Consider the following 15680-nt stretch of genomic DNA (forward strand, 5'->3'; position numbering starts at 1 on the left):
AAATTATATAATAAAAAAAAAAACAACAAAAATGGAATAAATACTGGGGTAACAAAATAAAGAAAATAACTATCACTTATCGATGCGAAGTTGAAGCTCTTCTAGTTTTACTGATTAAGTGTCAAATGCGTTAGTCTTATTCGACTTATTCAAGTTTGGAACCCATTCCAGAACACGAGATGATTTGAAATCTGAGTAAACTTAAGCTCTATCAAACCCGACTCAACTTGCCTTCTACCTTCTTATTTTTATGTATATTAACCCATAACAAATAAAATTAAATATATAATTCTATAATATAGACATTAAAAATAATATAATTTGAGAAAAATTATAAGATACTTGATATGTCAGAAAAATTTAAGATACAAATTTTAAGTAAAACAGAGCTTGATAAAATATAAAATATTCTAATATAATATATATAAACTCTGACGTAAGAATACTTTTAGTGTGCATCGGCTAGAAAACTATGCAGTATGAACGGCATTCTTCACCGTCTAAGTCCGGGTACGTAGGCTGAAAAACAAAGTCAAGCATAAAATAAATTGATCACTCATCTTCAATACATAGTTCAAGGTTTATGACAACGCATAAAAAGCAAAAAAGATACACGGCCGAATGGCCATTCAGTCCATACAAATGCCTTCAAAATCAACATACTACCTATGTAAAAACAGATAATAACCAGGTAAACTTATCGCTTTCCACCACCACCACCAAGCTTGGGACCTTTGGGTGCACCACCCTTTGGAAGGTTACCCTTGCCTTGTGTCTTCTGTTGCTTCGCTGCTACTTCTGCCTTCTTTGCCTTCTTTTCATCCTTAGTCTTCTTGATCCTTTCCTTGATTTCTCTGAACAATAGATTAAACAGTAAAAATCCCAGTAAATATAAACCGTATTACATGTCGAAATCAGCAATGACAAGGAATGGGTGCAACGTATAATGAACAAACACACACCGGAGAGCAGCTTCCCTGGCGGCATCACGGACTTCAGGTTTCTCACTCCTCTTCTTCTGGATAACCTCTAAGGTGGCACCCACAATGGATCTGGAGTATGGCTTCTTTGCAGTACGTCTCCTCTTCTTCACAGCTTCTTGGGCAATGTCCTAAATATATGCATCCAGTACTAATATGAGAAAGGGCATGAGAACAATATATTGATTAAATAATCTGGCTTTGCAAAACTTTTATAAGATAGATGGCAGTGATAAAAAGAGATGCCAAAACATCAACATTTAGTAAAAGAAGTCAATTTCCAAAAAATACATGATTCTGCTCACAACCAAAATGCCACAGGTAAGGCGAATGAAACCCAAAAATAGTTTGTTTTCTGAAAGAAAACCTGCTTATGATGCTGACACTCACCTTCTTGTGTTGCTTCCTGTACATGGCCGTCCATGTAAGTTTTGATGGCTTCAGGCGGTTGTGGAAGTACCTCTTGCATTTTGAATTGGAAAAGAGGAAGACCTAAACAAATTGATGAAGATCACAATTGCCAGTACCACAACACAGTATCAACCACTTGAAATCAGAACTAGATGAGAATTTACCTGGGAATCACCACGAACAAATCTGATGCCTTTCCCAGGGTATATCTTGGCACCACTAAATCGGCAAAGCTCCGTCCTAGCATGCCAACAAAATACAATCAATTGCAATGTCTACAAAACCTACTAAATAAATAATACCAATCGGCTTCTTTTAAACTGAATATAGCTCTCTACGCATGAACATAACCATTGACTCAGAACACCACATAAACTATATGATTTTCCAAAAGACTAGCACTTCATTACAAAACTAGCTAAATATAAATCAATGTTACTCGAACTTGAGTGTGTACAGAGTTCTTTCTGAAACTGTGAATTCAAAGCTATTTCATGTATTTGGAAGATGTTTGGAGGATCATATAACATACCCATTACAAGATAAGAGTCTGATATGTGTGTCAAATACAGGTCTAAAGGCCATAGGACGAGGGAAGATTTAAACTGATTTTCCATTCCCAAGATATATTTATTTTTCCAGAAAAACTAAACCAATGTACTCCGACTATCTTCATTAATTAAAAAACCTTAGCTTCAATGAATTAATTGAATATCGTATAACAAATAACCAATAAACTAAAATCCCGCTAACATGGAAATGAACATGTAAATAGAACTAATAAAACAAAAAAAAGTAATAGCTGAAAGTTCAATTCCTCGCTTAATACTAAATAAAATCTATCAATCGCCATATTAGAATATGGAATAAAACAAAATGAAAGGAAGATCTGGTCGTAAGCAGATCTTTTTGGGGGTATATTTTCTAAGATCATACCAATAACTCGTGATTAAAGGATAATTTTAAGGGAAAGAGAGGAAGAGATAAGGAACGTACTTGAGAACCATGGCTGCTGCTCTTTGCACTGGAAGAAATCCCTTGAAACCCTAGCGGCGTTGCAAATTTATATCAAAGGGTTGGGAATATAATGGCCCTTATATTGTGTTAAGTTCACAAAATTACCGGCCCAGAGCGGGCCGCTGCATACATTAAAGTGGCCATTGTTAACAAATAACCAAACCATCGGTCCAAATGACAGATAACCAAGCCCAAACCTATTTCTTGTTCACCTTTTTATTATAAAATTATGAAAAATAAACATGTTTGCCCTATTCTTTTTTTCCCCTCAAAAACATGATCAACAAGGCTACAACTTTAGTAGTAAATTTGGTCTAAGTTATCGCCAACATCATGTTCGGTTGGGAAAATAGGAATGTGTTATGATCTAATTCGACGAGCCCACCACCGGATTAATGTTTAGTTGACTGTAAGGACTTATTACATCTGTTTCGAAAATGACCTTATTATGTGAAAAATAGCATCCCTAAACTCTTCCCTCATCACTAAATAGCAATTTATTCCATTTCTAATTTTTACCCTCACCTTTCTGAAACCATCCTCCCTTACTTACTATCTTCTTTTTCTTTTTCCTTTCATTAAAATCACATTATTTGATGGGTTTTCAAATTTACAGCAACTAAAAGCTAAACCAAGGTTTCTAACTCTTTTTTGCTCTCCCCTCTCAATTTTGTAATAATAAATTAAGCCATAATCTGTCTAAAATTTACGATAGCAAAATAAAAAAAATTTAAAAAAGTTAACTGATTGAATTTTAACTCGATTGACATGGATTTTAATATTAATATAGGAGGATGTGGATTCGATTTCGTTGAAATGCATTATGCTTCTATTTAAGAGTTAAAAGGAAAAATTATGAGTTTTAGATATTGTTAAAAAAAAACTAACCTAAAAAAAATATTTTTTCTTTTTATCTCCTTTAACTTAATCATCGTCACCGAGTTGTTGACATGAGCAAATGAACACCCATGTTTGAAGTAGAAATAAAGATTTTTGCCTACTTTTTTGCTCAGAACTCATAATTATATTAAATTTTTTTATCTAATAAGTCATTATTTATTTGACTTAAAATAAAATATGTCCAGGCAACTCAAATCGGGTGTGTGTGGAAAAAAGTTGGGTCAAAACCTTAAACCTTATATCATCAGTATATTATATAGATTTTTTTTTTGGGAACTATCACAGATATATGGATAAATCATACACATTTTCAATTACGCAAAGAGTTTCTAATTCATTAAAGGCTTTGTGGAAAAGCTAAAACAATAATACTAATTTTATCTATTGTCTTCATGAAAATTGAAGTAAAAACCGTCATGATGATTTTGGAGCAACGAATTGGCTTTGTTTACATGTCAGCGATCTATCACCAACAGGAGCTTGCATTTATATCCTTCTTTCAGACGTAGCATCTACCAAATCATTACTGTTAATTTCGGCTTCCGAACTCATTGATAAGGTAAGAACATGAATTGGCTTCACAATGAAGACATGATTTCTAGAACCAAAACTCACACCCTAGCCATACTTCCCATTATCATTCAAACACCCAGAAATGCACCTTCGTCCCAGAATTCATACTGTTCTGTTTATTTAGAAGATATGCAACAAAGAACGTACTTGTATTACAAAAAGATAATACAAACAGAAGTTTAAATAATGAAAAGCAACGCAAATATTCCACCCCTATATTAAGGGTATGTGCAGTGTGAGATCACATTTTGGTTTTGCTGGAGCGATCACGAATAACGCCTTCCTCCCCAACACGCCCAACATCATTGAATGTTTCATCAGATGATCTCACGGTAGCATCAACGGCTCCTGCCGGGGATTCTTCAACCTTAATCACTATCGTCTCTGAATGCCCTTCGCGACCTTGGCGTTTCACATCATCATCGTAAGTCTTCCTTCTACCTTCATCACCTCTCAGCTTCATCTCTTCCATCTTCTGTCTAGCTGACTCCGTCGTTTCACTCAATGTTTCCTAGATAATTTAAGCAACATTTTGAGTACATTTTCAATATGAGAAAATTAAAAAAAAAATAAAGTTGGAATAAATAAGGTCATCACCCTGGTGTTCTGTGCAGTCTCGGATGCCTTCTGCTTCGTTTCTTCCGTCTTCCCAGTGAGGAAATCCATAGCCCTCTTAGCAGCGTCTGCAGCTGAATCTTTCAACTCTCCAAGCTTACTAACTGTTGTATCCTTACCTTCCTTCGCTTTCTCCGTTGCATATTCCGTCCCCTGTTTTGTCTTCTCAGCTGTCACGTCCTTCGCTTCCTTCGCTTTTTCAGCTGCATAGTCTTTATACTCGGTCGCTTTTTCCATTGTAGTATCTTTTGCTTCCTTAGCTTTCTGCGCTGCGTAGTCTGTCAACTCGGAAGCCTTCTGCGCTGCCGTATCCTTTGCTCCCTTGGCTTTCTCAGCTGCATAGTCCTTATATTCAGTCGCTTTTCCAATTGCAGCATCCTTTGCATCCTTAGCTTTCTGTGCTGCATAATCTGTATACTCAGAAGCCTTTTGGGATGTAGTATCTCTTGCCTCCTTGGCTTTGTGGGCTGTATAATCCTTATATTCAGTCGCTTTCCCCATTGTAGCATCCTTTGCATCCTTAGTTTTCTGTGCTGCATAGCCTGTATACTCGGAAGCCTTCTGTGCAGTGGTGTCTTTTGCGTCCTTAGCTTTCTGGGCAGCATAATCTGTATACTCAGAAGCCTTTTGGGCTGTGGTATCTCTTGCCTCCTTGGCTTTCTCGGCTGTATAATCCTTATATTCAGTCGCTTTCCCCGTTGTAGCATCCTTTGCACCCTTAGTTTGCTGTGCTGCATAGTCTGTATACTCGGAAGCCTTTTTTGCTGTGGTGTCCTTTGCGTCCTTAGCTTTCTGGGCAGCATAATCTGTATACTCAGAAGCTTTACCTGTTACAGTGTCTTTGGTTTCTTTTGTCCGCTGGGCTGCTGAGTTTTTCGTCTCCTTTGCCTTCTGAGCGGCGTAATCTGTATATTCAGCAGCCTTTTCCTTCGTAGTATCCTTCATCTGTTTGGCCTTATCAGCACTCTGGTATGCTTTCTCAGATGCATAGTCTTTGTACTCACCAGCCTTTTCCATGGTAGTGTCCTTTGCCCTCTCAGCAAACTCCTTCGCATTATCACCTTCATCAGTAGTCCCCCATGTCTTCCCTCCACCTCCGTAAACTCCTTCCCTCTCATGGCTCTTACCGACCACAGCTTCTTTTGCATGCTCGTAAGTACCTTGCACAGCCCTCAACACGGTTCCAATAACTCCAGGCCTCTGTTGCTGTTGCTGGGGTGAAGTTTCCCTTCCCCATTCCTCCTTATACGCAAAACTTTCTTCAGGCAACCTTTGTTGTTGTTGCTGTGACGATCGATCCAATTCCTCCTTATAAACAACTCTCTCTTCATATTCTCTTCCACTGTTAATATCCCTAAGATCATCCGCGGCTTGTCTAGCCGCCGCCTCCGCTCTTCGCTCCTTCTCTTGCCTCGTCGCCATGGCTAAATATTCAACCTCGATTCAAGTCTCAAACGCAAGCTCACTGGAAATAATATAACACAAGACTGTTCAGCGTGTATATGTTCCTTCGCTCTTTATACTTTCCTTAAACCGGTGAAATGCATGCGATCGATCTAACATACAATTTGCTGCATGCCTGGGAGCATGACACGTTGGGGGAGATGGCTTGCTCTGATTGGCTGCCGCGTGTTAATCAATTGATGATGAGTCGACACGGGGACTCCTATGCTGATGGAAGGAAGATACGTTAATGTCATCAGGCGGTGGAATGGATTGGATGCTACTTGTCTGTCAGAGATGACATTGATTTAGGCAACCTGTTCTTCATTACCGCATCTTTCCACGTGTCAAATCTTTGCAACGTGGCTCTCTGGTTCACATTCTATTTTTGCAAAGTTGATCTAGAAAGAGCTTTAGTGCTTATCCAAGTAAGCATTGTAAGATGCTCAACTAAATAGGGGATTTGAGCTAATATTCCAGATCAATTAATACACACTGAATTTGCAGCAAACTGATGGAACTCTACATTTCCATGCCTCAAACTCACCAAATTGCCTAATTTTATCAACGGTTTCAAACCTGAGGTTTTTTATTTTAATAATACCAAAAATACAATTTATAAAATTAATTAAATATATATATGTTAATGAGTTGAAATTAATAGTAAAAGGTGTTATCATCAACGTTGTCGAAACCATTTTTTTGAAAACAAAAAATAGTTGTTGACTAAAAAAAAAATTAGAGTCGCCACCGATCCTTTATTGAATTGTGATCGGTACACCTTAAAATGATTTTGGTCTACGAGATTTGAGAAAATAGGTTCGGGAGTCGGTTATGCATGAGGATGGGTTAGCACCCTCGTAACGCCCAAAATTGGTACCAAATCGATTGTTTAATGTCTTAATGTCGAAATTTTAAAAAGATTTTAAAATACGATCCTTCGAAAAGAAAATTTGAGTAAAATGAATTGAAGGATGAGACTCACTTATTTCAAAGAAATAAATTGTCACACTCAGTAAGTTAGAGTGCAATATCTTAAATCCTCAAAATTAAGTTTATCTTTTGACTTTCAAACTCGCAGTGAAGTTAAAGAGGGATATTCAATTGCTTTTAGTCAGATGAAAAATTGAAACCCAATACATTAGGGCACAATTTCTCAAAATTCCTAGCATTGAATATGACCCTTATTAAAATCTTCATTTCGAGAAAACGACATGTCACATCCAATACATTAGGACACGACCTATCGAATTCCCGAAAATGAGTTTTTGGCTTATGCGTTTTGATTAAAGAAAATTTTCGATTATTTAGGTTCGATGAGGAAGATTGGAACCCACTAAAACATAGGGACTAAAATAGGAAATATTCATTGCCCACTAAAACGCAGCGTTGCAAATGGACTAAAATGAAGTTAGTAAGAAATTATGTAGCCTAATTTAAAGAAGCAACATAAACTAAATTGAAACCAAACACAAACAAGGAGGACTTGAAGTGCAAATGTCCCTCCCCATACCAAAACGCGCGGGTCTAGCCACAGTTGGATCGGGTCATCGGGTTTGAACAAATACGACGTCGTTTCACTGATTCAGGCCCCAAATGACGTCGTTTAAATGCCCTATAAGAACTAATTTCAAAACCCTAAAATCAAGACCCTATTTCAGTTTGTAAACCGACTGAAATCAGTCCCTAAGGTTACCCCTCCAGCGCCAATTTTCGCCGTTTCACCTTCACCTCTGCCCGTTCGACTCCGTTTTGCTCGGAGGGAGGGCTTCATTGGTGCCCCACAATGGTAAGTTTCTCATTCCCCTCTCTTATTTCCCCTTTCTTTTCACTCGATTAAAACAGAAAATCAAAGATCTAGAGAAAGAAAAACGGAAGAAAAGAAAGAAAGATCAAATCACCTTTCGAAAAAAACCTTTTGATTTCTCTCAATATCTGTTGTATTCAATATCTCTGTGTAAAAAGAAGGATCAAGCCCCCTTTACAGATTTCGAATCGGCTTTTTATAGCCAAATCGAGAAGAAAAATAAAATAAAAAACAAAATACATCTCATTCTCTGCTATCTTTTCCTCCTTTCTTTTCTGTTGCTATTTTTTGCTTTTTCTTCCTTCTTTTTTTGCTATTGTCTTGTTGTTTGTTGCAGGTACGGTCGTACGAGGGCCAGCTGGGGCGTACGGATGCCAACGTGGCGTGCGTGGTAGTGTGAGAAGGCCACTGTTGTGGCGGCTAGAGGGCAGTGATGCTAAAGGCTAGGGTTTCGGGGTTTGGGGAATATTTTGGGCTACGTTGGGCCGAATTAGGATTGGGCTGTATTGATTTTGGGCTTATAATATGGACTGATGGACTTTTAATAATTTTTTTTTGTTTTTATTTATAAAATTGGGCCGGGCAATTTGGGTATTACAAACGTGTTAAGTGATATCATCTATAAAAAAAATAAAATGAAAATAAATAATATTTTAATTTGAAAAAGAGTGTCGCCAACATATTAGGCGACATCTTTTTTTTCTATTTCTTTTCTTAATTTCTTTTTATGTTTTTTAGTTTTATATTTATATTTTAAAGTTTTTATAATTTTATTTTATTTAATCAAAATGACTAAATTGTTTAATTTTTATAATTTTATATTTTTAATGTTTTATAATTATAAATTTTTGAATATTTAGAATAATGATCAGTTGATATACTTTTGGTAAAATTGACATAAAACGTTAGAATAAATTATTTAAATAATTACTCAAGTTGTTTAGCAAGTTCATGTTTTGGTCACATTTTTTTAATTTCGTTAATTTCAGTAAAGTGAATTTTAAATTCTAGTCACTCCACCATTAAATGTATTTGGTCACCAAATAGAATGTCGATGTAACATTCTTTTGATTGGTATAATAACAAATTTTGCTCCTAATATTTTACACATTCTATCAAGTTGATTCTATTTCGAAAAACTCTATACATTTTGTCCTCAACGTTTATACGTAATCAACTAGGTCACTATTCTAAATGTTAAAAATTATAATTATAAAATATTAAAAGAATAATATCATAAAATAAAACAACTCAACTATTTTTATGAAATAAAAAAAGTGAGTGAAAGGATGTGAACTTATATGTTGGCTGACACCTCTTTTTAATTAAAATAATATTATTTTATTTATTTTTATTAAAGTATTATTTTTATAAGTAGTGTTGTCTAATATTTTGACAATATCCCTTTTACTTTAATTTATTTTCGTAAATAATTTATTATTTCATATTATTTAAATAAAAAACCCTTGAAAAGGACATAGTACCGTAAATCTATATATCTATTATATAAAACGAAGAAAGGGATGTTTCTTATGTTGCCACATAGCAAGCTCATTATTCTCTTTGGTAACCTATTGCTTCTTTCTTTTCTTTTTTTTCTTTTCTTTTGCATTTTATAAAAACAGTTGAATATCATATTTCGTCATTCAAATACGGTTAATTTTAAGATTTAATCTGTATATTTTAATTTTAATATAATTTAGTCTCTACACATTTTATAATGTTTTTAATTAGATGAAATAATTAATATTATTAACTTTTCGGTTAAAACATTATATGATATTTGAATATCTTGAGAGTTCTAGAGATCAACATGTGACTTCTAATTTCTTTGAAGTTTACATCACGTTTTTTATATGATAAGACAATGGCTAAATTTCAATTTTACCCTCTAAACTATGTTGAAAATTGAGATTTAATTTATATACTTAAATTTTTGATATAGTTTAGTCTGTCTATTTTATAATATCATTGGTTAGTCTGGATGGTTAATATTGTCAACTATTTCAATCAAAAGGTTGACCTCAAATTTTCTCAACAACACTATTCCAACAAAAATAAATTACTTTATTGCAACGGTTTTGGATGATTGTTTTAAGAAAAATCATAATAAGTATTTTAACTATAGTTTTATTGTGATATGGCTATCAAGTAAATAGTTTTTTTTAATTCACACCAAAGAATTTAATAAAAGGTAATAAATGCACTTGAATTTTGAAATTCAAAAATTAAAGAATTATATTTTTGAAAATAAAAGTGATGGGACTAAATTTTAAATATGTAAAGTGTATAGAAATTTAGAGCAGATTTTATACTTCAAAATTTTACACAAACAAATAATTAAACAAGAAACGTGGATACAAAATAATAATTTGTAAATAATTTAGTGTCCAAGAATTACATAGAAAGATTTACATTTCGAATGAAATGATTCATAAATGGTACATGAACTGATAAAATGGCGTACGAATTGGTGGAATGATGTACCATGAAATTACTTAAATATTATTATCAAGTATCATTAATTTATATCTCGTACATCCGCAACAACATAAAAAGAGCTAGGCCTAAATCAATTAACAAAATAACTCCCTCGAAACAAACAATTCATGATGCCTCAATTTTGGAGTCATTTTCGTCTCTGTCTACGCATAACTTACTATGTTTCCCAACAAACAGAAGACATAAAAACACATGTACACCAAATTTTTTTAATTAATCTGGTCGAAACTATTTATTACTTGAAAATCCAGCCATCAATTAGCCACGACTCCATGGTCATCGGTGATCCTAACGTTGAGTCTTCTAAGCCAAACCGAGTGTAGGATCATGTGAAACACATCGTATCGCTTAGGCGGAGAATTGAACTCGAAATGCCTTCTGACTTGCAACACTCTCCTCTGCATTCTTATGTATTGCCTTGTCGATATATTCATTAATATTTCCTTCAGTTTCGGGATGTCATCCACTGACACCGTCACCGAAAACGACTTCCATCGTAGAACATCGCTAAATGGTGCCACGTAACTTTTAGATATGAGCACTGGAACACATCCATTGTACAACGCCTCCACAATCCTCGGGCTTGCAACTTCGTAACCGCTTGGACAAATGCAATACTTGCTATTTCTCATCATATCGTAGTAATTGACACCTCTTGGTAGGTATTTATGTACCTTAATGTCTTCATCCTTGTCTTCCCAATGCTCGAGTAAGACCGGTCTTATCGGACCATGAACCCCTCCTGCAAAGAAGGCCAAGATTTGACGCCGAGAAGCTGATGGTCCACCCATCAAACCGGTTAATTTATCAGTTATAAGATTGATTTCTGGAATCGAAACATCCTTGACGGGGTTGAATCTTTCAGAAGTGTTGGCGTTGCATAGAGCTCGAATGGAGTTCTTTTCTAGGTAAGGAAGTGAGAAGCTAGCTTCTGGCCCCTACATTAGAAAAACCACACACATCTCAAGCTCAAATTGAAATCAACTAAGAACATGAAACGATAAAAAAGAAAAAACCTAACCCAATCATGACATGCGAGCATGAAATGATCCGTGCCGTGGCTCCGATTCCAGTAAGGGTATTTCTGAGCAACAAGATTGATGTAGTCCACCACTGTCCTTCGTATGGGACTAAAATCACGCGAGTCCCGTGAATAAACGAATCGGACCATCTTTGCTACACTGAATGGAAGGTAAAAGACATGAGCTTTCTGGGGATCTTTAGTTTGAAATTTGGTATCAACATCCAACTTATAAATGAAATTTCCTTCCATGGAATATATGCTCTTGCAGGGACCGTCATGAAACACAGGAGGTTCCCCTTCTTTGTAAACAAACACCTTGAATTGTTTCTCCATTTCCAGGTAGCTCCTATAAATTACAAAGAATTAGAGATTAAAGGAACTTTAGGGTAGCAAACGCTGGTAAATGAATTACCCAAGCCTCGAATTCCGAATGCCTACTTTAAAAATTAAAAATTCAATCCTTCCACATTTTCAATTTAAAAATTATAGTCCAATTATTATCGTTATTGATAATTTCTATCAAAATTTGTCAATTTAACATATTTATTTACAGTCAATCATATCTCATGTTATATGAGAACATATAACATTGATAGAAAATATTTATGATTTTAATGACAGGACTGAGATTTTAGATCAATAAAGTAAGAGGGCTTCAGTTTTAACTTTTAAAGTATAGACTAATTCTCAAATTTTATACAAGTAAAGGGACTAACAACATATTTTAACCATATTTTGTGGAAAAAGTAATTGGCAAAATAAATAAGTGCAAGTAAAAATTTAACATTCTTGTTTGGATACAATGCCTATTTTTCTAACTATATAGTCAGTCTTCTTGGTTGTTTCAATCCATGAGTCACAAATCCCCATCATTCAAATTTTAAATAATTTCTTTTAAGATATAAGTTTAGGATTTAAGTTGAAGACTTAGGTTCTAGAATTTAGGTTAAGATTTTAAATGTTCTAAAAATAATAAATTAATTTTTAGAATTATTTTAATAATAAAATATGTTTAGTATAAGGGAAAATAATCCTATCTTAAATTTAAAAAAAAAAAAAAGCAGAGTGGAGATAGATGTGCGGTTTGGATTTAACACAAAGTTCCTTGGGACTTGGGGACTATCAGCATGGTGCTACGGTCCGGCAGGATCGAATTGATTATCCTTACTGTTTTTTGAAATGTCAAAATTGTGTATGATTTCCATGTGGGAAAATTTCCATATTTGTGCTTGAATTGTCAAAAATGTGTATGATTTCCATGTGGGCAATTTTCACATCTTAATAGCCTATCCTTTTCAGACACTGGGCTTTCAAACTCTACATGGGACGACTTGTCCATCCTCACCTCAATGTCCCATTGCTGCCACTCAACCCTGTTTACGAGTTTTCCTACCCATTTCGCAAATACAGACCCAAAATCTTAATGAATAATGACCCAATTCTTGCTGGTTACTAATCATGTGAATATCATCACAGCGAAAGGGGAAAAAAGAATCTTATATATCTAAGATAAAGAGATATGTTGCAATGTTTCCATGCTAAACTTTCTATCAATATCTAGTTGATCCTGATTTCTTTAGTTATCTGTTTCTTCACTTTTTTCTAGTTTCACTCTGTTTGAAACAAAAAAAAGAACAAAGGTCAAGGTCTTTTTCATTCTTTTCTGCAGTTTTTCTGACATGATTGTGATTCCAAGTTTGAAGTTTCAAGTACAGGAATAAAGAGGATACAGACATACCTGTGAAAGGCCTTTGCATCCCAGTACATAGGACCTACTGGGACATAGTCAGGATCCCGTAATTGACTCCCATTTTTAGCTTCTCTTATGGCCGATCGAGCTCTTTGTAGACCAGCTTCAACCTTGTCCAATTTGGTTCGAACTTGTCTGTTGTGCTTTAAGGGAAGAGCTATGGTTTCATTCGAGGATGTTGTAGCATTATTTGGGGTCCCATTAATGGTAATGTTTAAGTTATCTGAGTCGGTAATTGAGGTGTTTAAGCTACTATACTCCTTTGTTTCGTTCTGTTCAAATGAATCCAACAAGGGAGTTATTTATGTGTGATAAAAACACTACTTCTCTAAAAAGGAAATTAAAGGGAATACGACAGCAGGCAAGAAATTGTGCTGACAATGACAAGCATTATATCATGAGAAGAATCTAACAGTGAGAAAAAGATAATAATAGTAAAAGAAGATAAAAAAAAGGACAAATTCTACAAAGGGAAATTGCATGAAAGAGAAGGAAATTAATCACTCACTAATTCTTGAAATTTGGTGACTGCTTCAACAGCAGAGAGTTGGGGTGAAGCTGAGCGATTAACAGCAACCTCATCTGAGTCAGACAGTGTCGCTTCTCCCGAGCTGCCTCCAACATCCACCGTCTTGACCACCCTGGAAGGCAAATCCAATACTTGTTGGCTGCTTTCAGCATACACAGCTGCACCGAGCTTCTCGCTGCTATTTGCCGCCGCCGCCACCGCAGAGGTAGAAGGAGGGAGGCTATAAATCAAAGCCCAAGTTGAGTTTCTTGGTACTAAAACAAACACAATGAATGATACCAGAATCAAGGGAACTATAAAGAACAAAAGCTTGATTGCCGATGAAGAAGAAGAAGAAGAAGAAGAAGTTGTGGGTGTTGAAAAGCAACATGCAAAGCAACTTTTATTCCCATCCCTACCCATCTCTCAGTTTGTTCAAGGGAATCTCACTATCTATCTAAAATCTGTACTTTGCTTTGCTTTGTAATCAAAATCTTCATCTCTCTATGTCTGAAGTCCCTTACTTTGGTATTGATTAAAGAGGGTTTTGTTGTTTTTCATTAAATGGGAAAATTGAGGGGATGTCTGATAAAGAAAGGAACCAGGTGGAAATAAAAGGGGTGACACAAAGCTTCATAATTCATGCCAAGCGTCCTCAGTTTTCCCCCCTCTTTATTCCAGTTCCGACATGCAAAATTTTTATTTCCAATTCCACCCCTCTCCAATCACCGAATCTCTATTTAATTCCCCCCTTCACGCGCCTTTGCTAGGCGTGCTTCCTGCTCCGTTCTCACATCCTCTGCCTCTCTTTCCAATCCTTCCTTCCATCGTTTTCAGTTTTTTTTTAAAGTTAATATCCTTTATGAAGTTTATTATTATTATTACTAATTTAACAACCACTCGTGTAATTCACAATTTCTTTTATCTTTATTACTTTAAACATATGTATTTTATTAATACTAATATAATAATTGGTATTTAAATTTGGTTTTTTTTTTCCAATTTGATATCTAAACTTGATACTTGTTCTCAATTTGGTACTTAAGTTTCTTTTTTTTACACTTTGATACATAACTTAGCAAATTTTCCTAATTTGGTATCCAAGCTTTATTTTTCCGATTTAATACCTAATTTTGTCAAATGTTACACAAATTACCCCATTAATGGTGTTAGTTTTTATGAGAGAAAAAATAGCTACATATAAATGACATGTGATAGATGATAGGAATTTAGTGGCAGGAATGATTACATTTGTTTGGAGTTTCCTCTATTTTGCTAAGCAATATATCTAAATTTCATTTTCATTCAAGCTAAGATTACTTTAACTGTTAATAACAAAATGATTCATGAGGGACTACATGCTTAAAACATGGTTTAGTCTTCACAAAGCTCTTATTTCTACAAAAATATTGCTAGTATAAGAGGAAATTCATGTTAAAAAAATGTGTTTTGAGCTATACTTAAAGAATGAATATTAAAAAGAAAATAAGAATTTTAAAAATCCAATAAAAGAAATCCAATATGTTAATTAAAAATAAAATAAAAGGAATTGAATATTTGAAATACAAGAATAAAATAAAATTATATGTCATCTACCACATGTTGATCATACCAACACTATTAGTATATTGACATAATTTGTATAACGATTAACAAGTTTAAGTACTAAATCGACACAAAAAAACTTAGGTACTAAATCAGAACAAGTAAAGATTAGATAACAAGTTGGATTAAAAAAACTTAGATATCAAGTTAAAAAAATTAAATTCAAGCACCAAATTAGATAAAAAATTTTAATATTCAAATTAAGAAAAGAATAGAGTCAAAATACCAAATATTATATTAAGTCATCATTAATATCAAAAATGGTTTTATTGAAGATATAAAATCATATATATATATATATATATTATAAAAGAATGTACGAAACATTTAGTTTTAGGTTAATTTATGTTTCTGCTTTTTAGATAAATTATTTTATAAACCCTTTTAATCAGATCATTCATGGTCTCTTTCAATTATTTAATATCATTTCAGCAATTTTTTACATGTCATTGATACATAATTTTCATAATTTTTTTACTCGGAACCCTGAACCTTAAACCTCAAATCAAAATCCTAAACTTTAAATCCCGACCTAAACCATGAAT

The 15680-nt window shown here is 34.3% G+C and overlaps 3 protein-coding genes across 3 annotated transcripts; all 3 read right to left on the reverse strand.

Moving 5' to 3' along the window:
* Nucleotides 1-520: 520 nt before the first annotated feature.
* LOC105799718 (60S ribosomal protein L24) lies at nt 521-2522 on the reverse strand. Its single transcript, XM_012630407.2, has 5 exons — nt 2388-2522; nt 1556-1631; nt 1371-1472; nt 963-1111; nt 521-854 (listed from the first exon to the last, which is right to left on the reverse strand). The coding sequence occupies exons 1-5, from the start codon at nt 2396-2398 to the stop codon at nt 698-700; spliced, it is 495 nt and encodes a 164-aa protein (XP_012485861.1). The 5' UTR covers nt 2399-2522; the 3' UTR covers nt 521-697.
* A 1452-nt stretch (nt 2523-3974) lies between these two features.
* LOC105799719 (embryonic protein DC-8) lies at nt 3975-5985 on the reverse strand. The gene is made up of 2 exons (XM_012630408.2): nt 4479-5985; nt 3975-4392 (listed from the first exon to the last, which is right to left on the reverse strand). The coding sequence occupies exons 1-2, from the start codon at nt 5916-5918 to the stop codon at nt 4123-4125; spliced, it is 1710 nt and encodes a 569-aa protein (XP_012485862.1). The 5' UTR covers nt 5919-5985; the 3' UTR covers nt 3975-4122.
* A 4245-nt stretch (nt 5986-10230) lies between these two features.
* LOC105799720 (probable glycosyltransferase At5g03795) lies at nt 10231-14344 on the reverse strand. The gene is made up of 4 exons (XM_012630410.2): nt 13531-14344; nt 13011-13294; nt 11270-11618; nt 10231-11186 (listed from the first exon to the last, which is right to left on the reverse strand). The coding sequence occupies exons 1-4, from the start codon at nt 13951-13953 to the stop codon at nt 10503-10505; spliced, it is 1740 nt and encodes a 579-aa protein (XP_012485864.1). The 5' UTR covers nt 13954-14344; the 3' UTR covers nt 10231-10502.
* Nucleotides 14345-15680: the final 1336 nt, after the last annotated feature.

The sequence above is a fragment of the Gossypium raimondii genome, chromosome 9, assembly GCF_025698545.1.
Source record: "Gossypium raimondii isolate GPD5lz chromosome 9, ASM2569854v1, whole genome shotgun sequence".
Classification (NCBI taxonomy): domain Eukaryota; kingdom Viridiplantae; phylum Streptophyta; class Magnoliopsida; order Malvales; family Malvaceae; genus Gossypium; species Gossypium raimondii.

Coding starts and splice junctions, on each gene's coding strand:
- LOC105799720 (XM_012630410.2), bottom strand. CDS start 13,953: ATGGGTAGGGATGGGAATAAAAGTTGCTTTGCATGTTGCTTTTCAACA. Junction 13,295..13,530: donor TCACCAAATTTCAAGAATTA/GTGAGTGATTAA, acceptor TCATTTGAACAG/AACGAAACAAAGGAGTATAG. Junction 11,187..11,269: donor TGCTCGCATGTCATGATTGG/GTTAGGTTTTTT, acceptor TTTCTAATGTAG/GGGCCAGAAGCTAGCTTCTC.
- LOC105799718 (XM_012630407.2), bottom strand. Junction 1,473..1,555: donor TTGTTCGTGGTGATTCCCAG/GTAAATTCTCAT, acceptor CAATTTGTTTAG/GTCTTCCTCTTTTCCAATTC. Junction 855..962: donor GCCAGGGAAGCTGCTCTCCG/GTGTGTGTTTGT, acceptor TCTATTGTTCAG/AGAAATCAAGGAAAGGATCA.
- LOC105799719 (XM_012630408.2), bottom strand. CDS start 5,918: ATGGCGACGAGGCAAGAGAAGGAGCGAAGAGCGGAGGCGGCGGCTAGA. Junction 4,393..4,478: donor AGACTGCACAGAACACCAGG/GTGATGACCTTA, acceptor TAAATTATCTAG/GAAACATTGAGTGAAACGAC.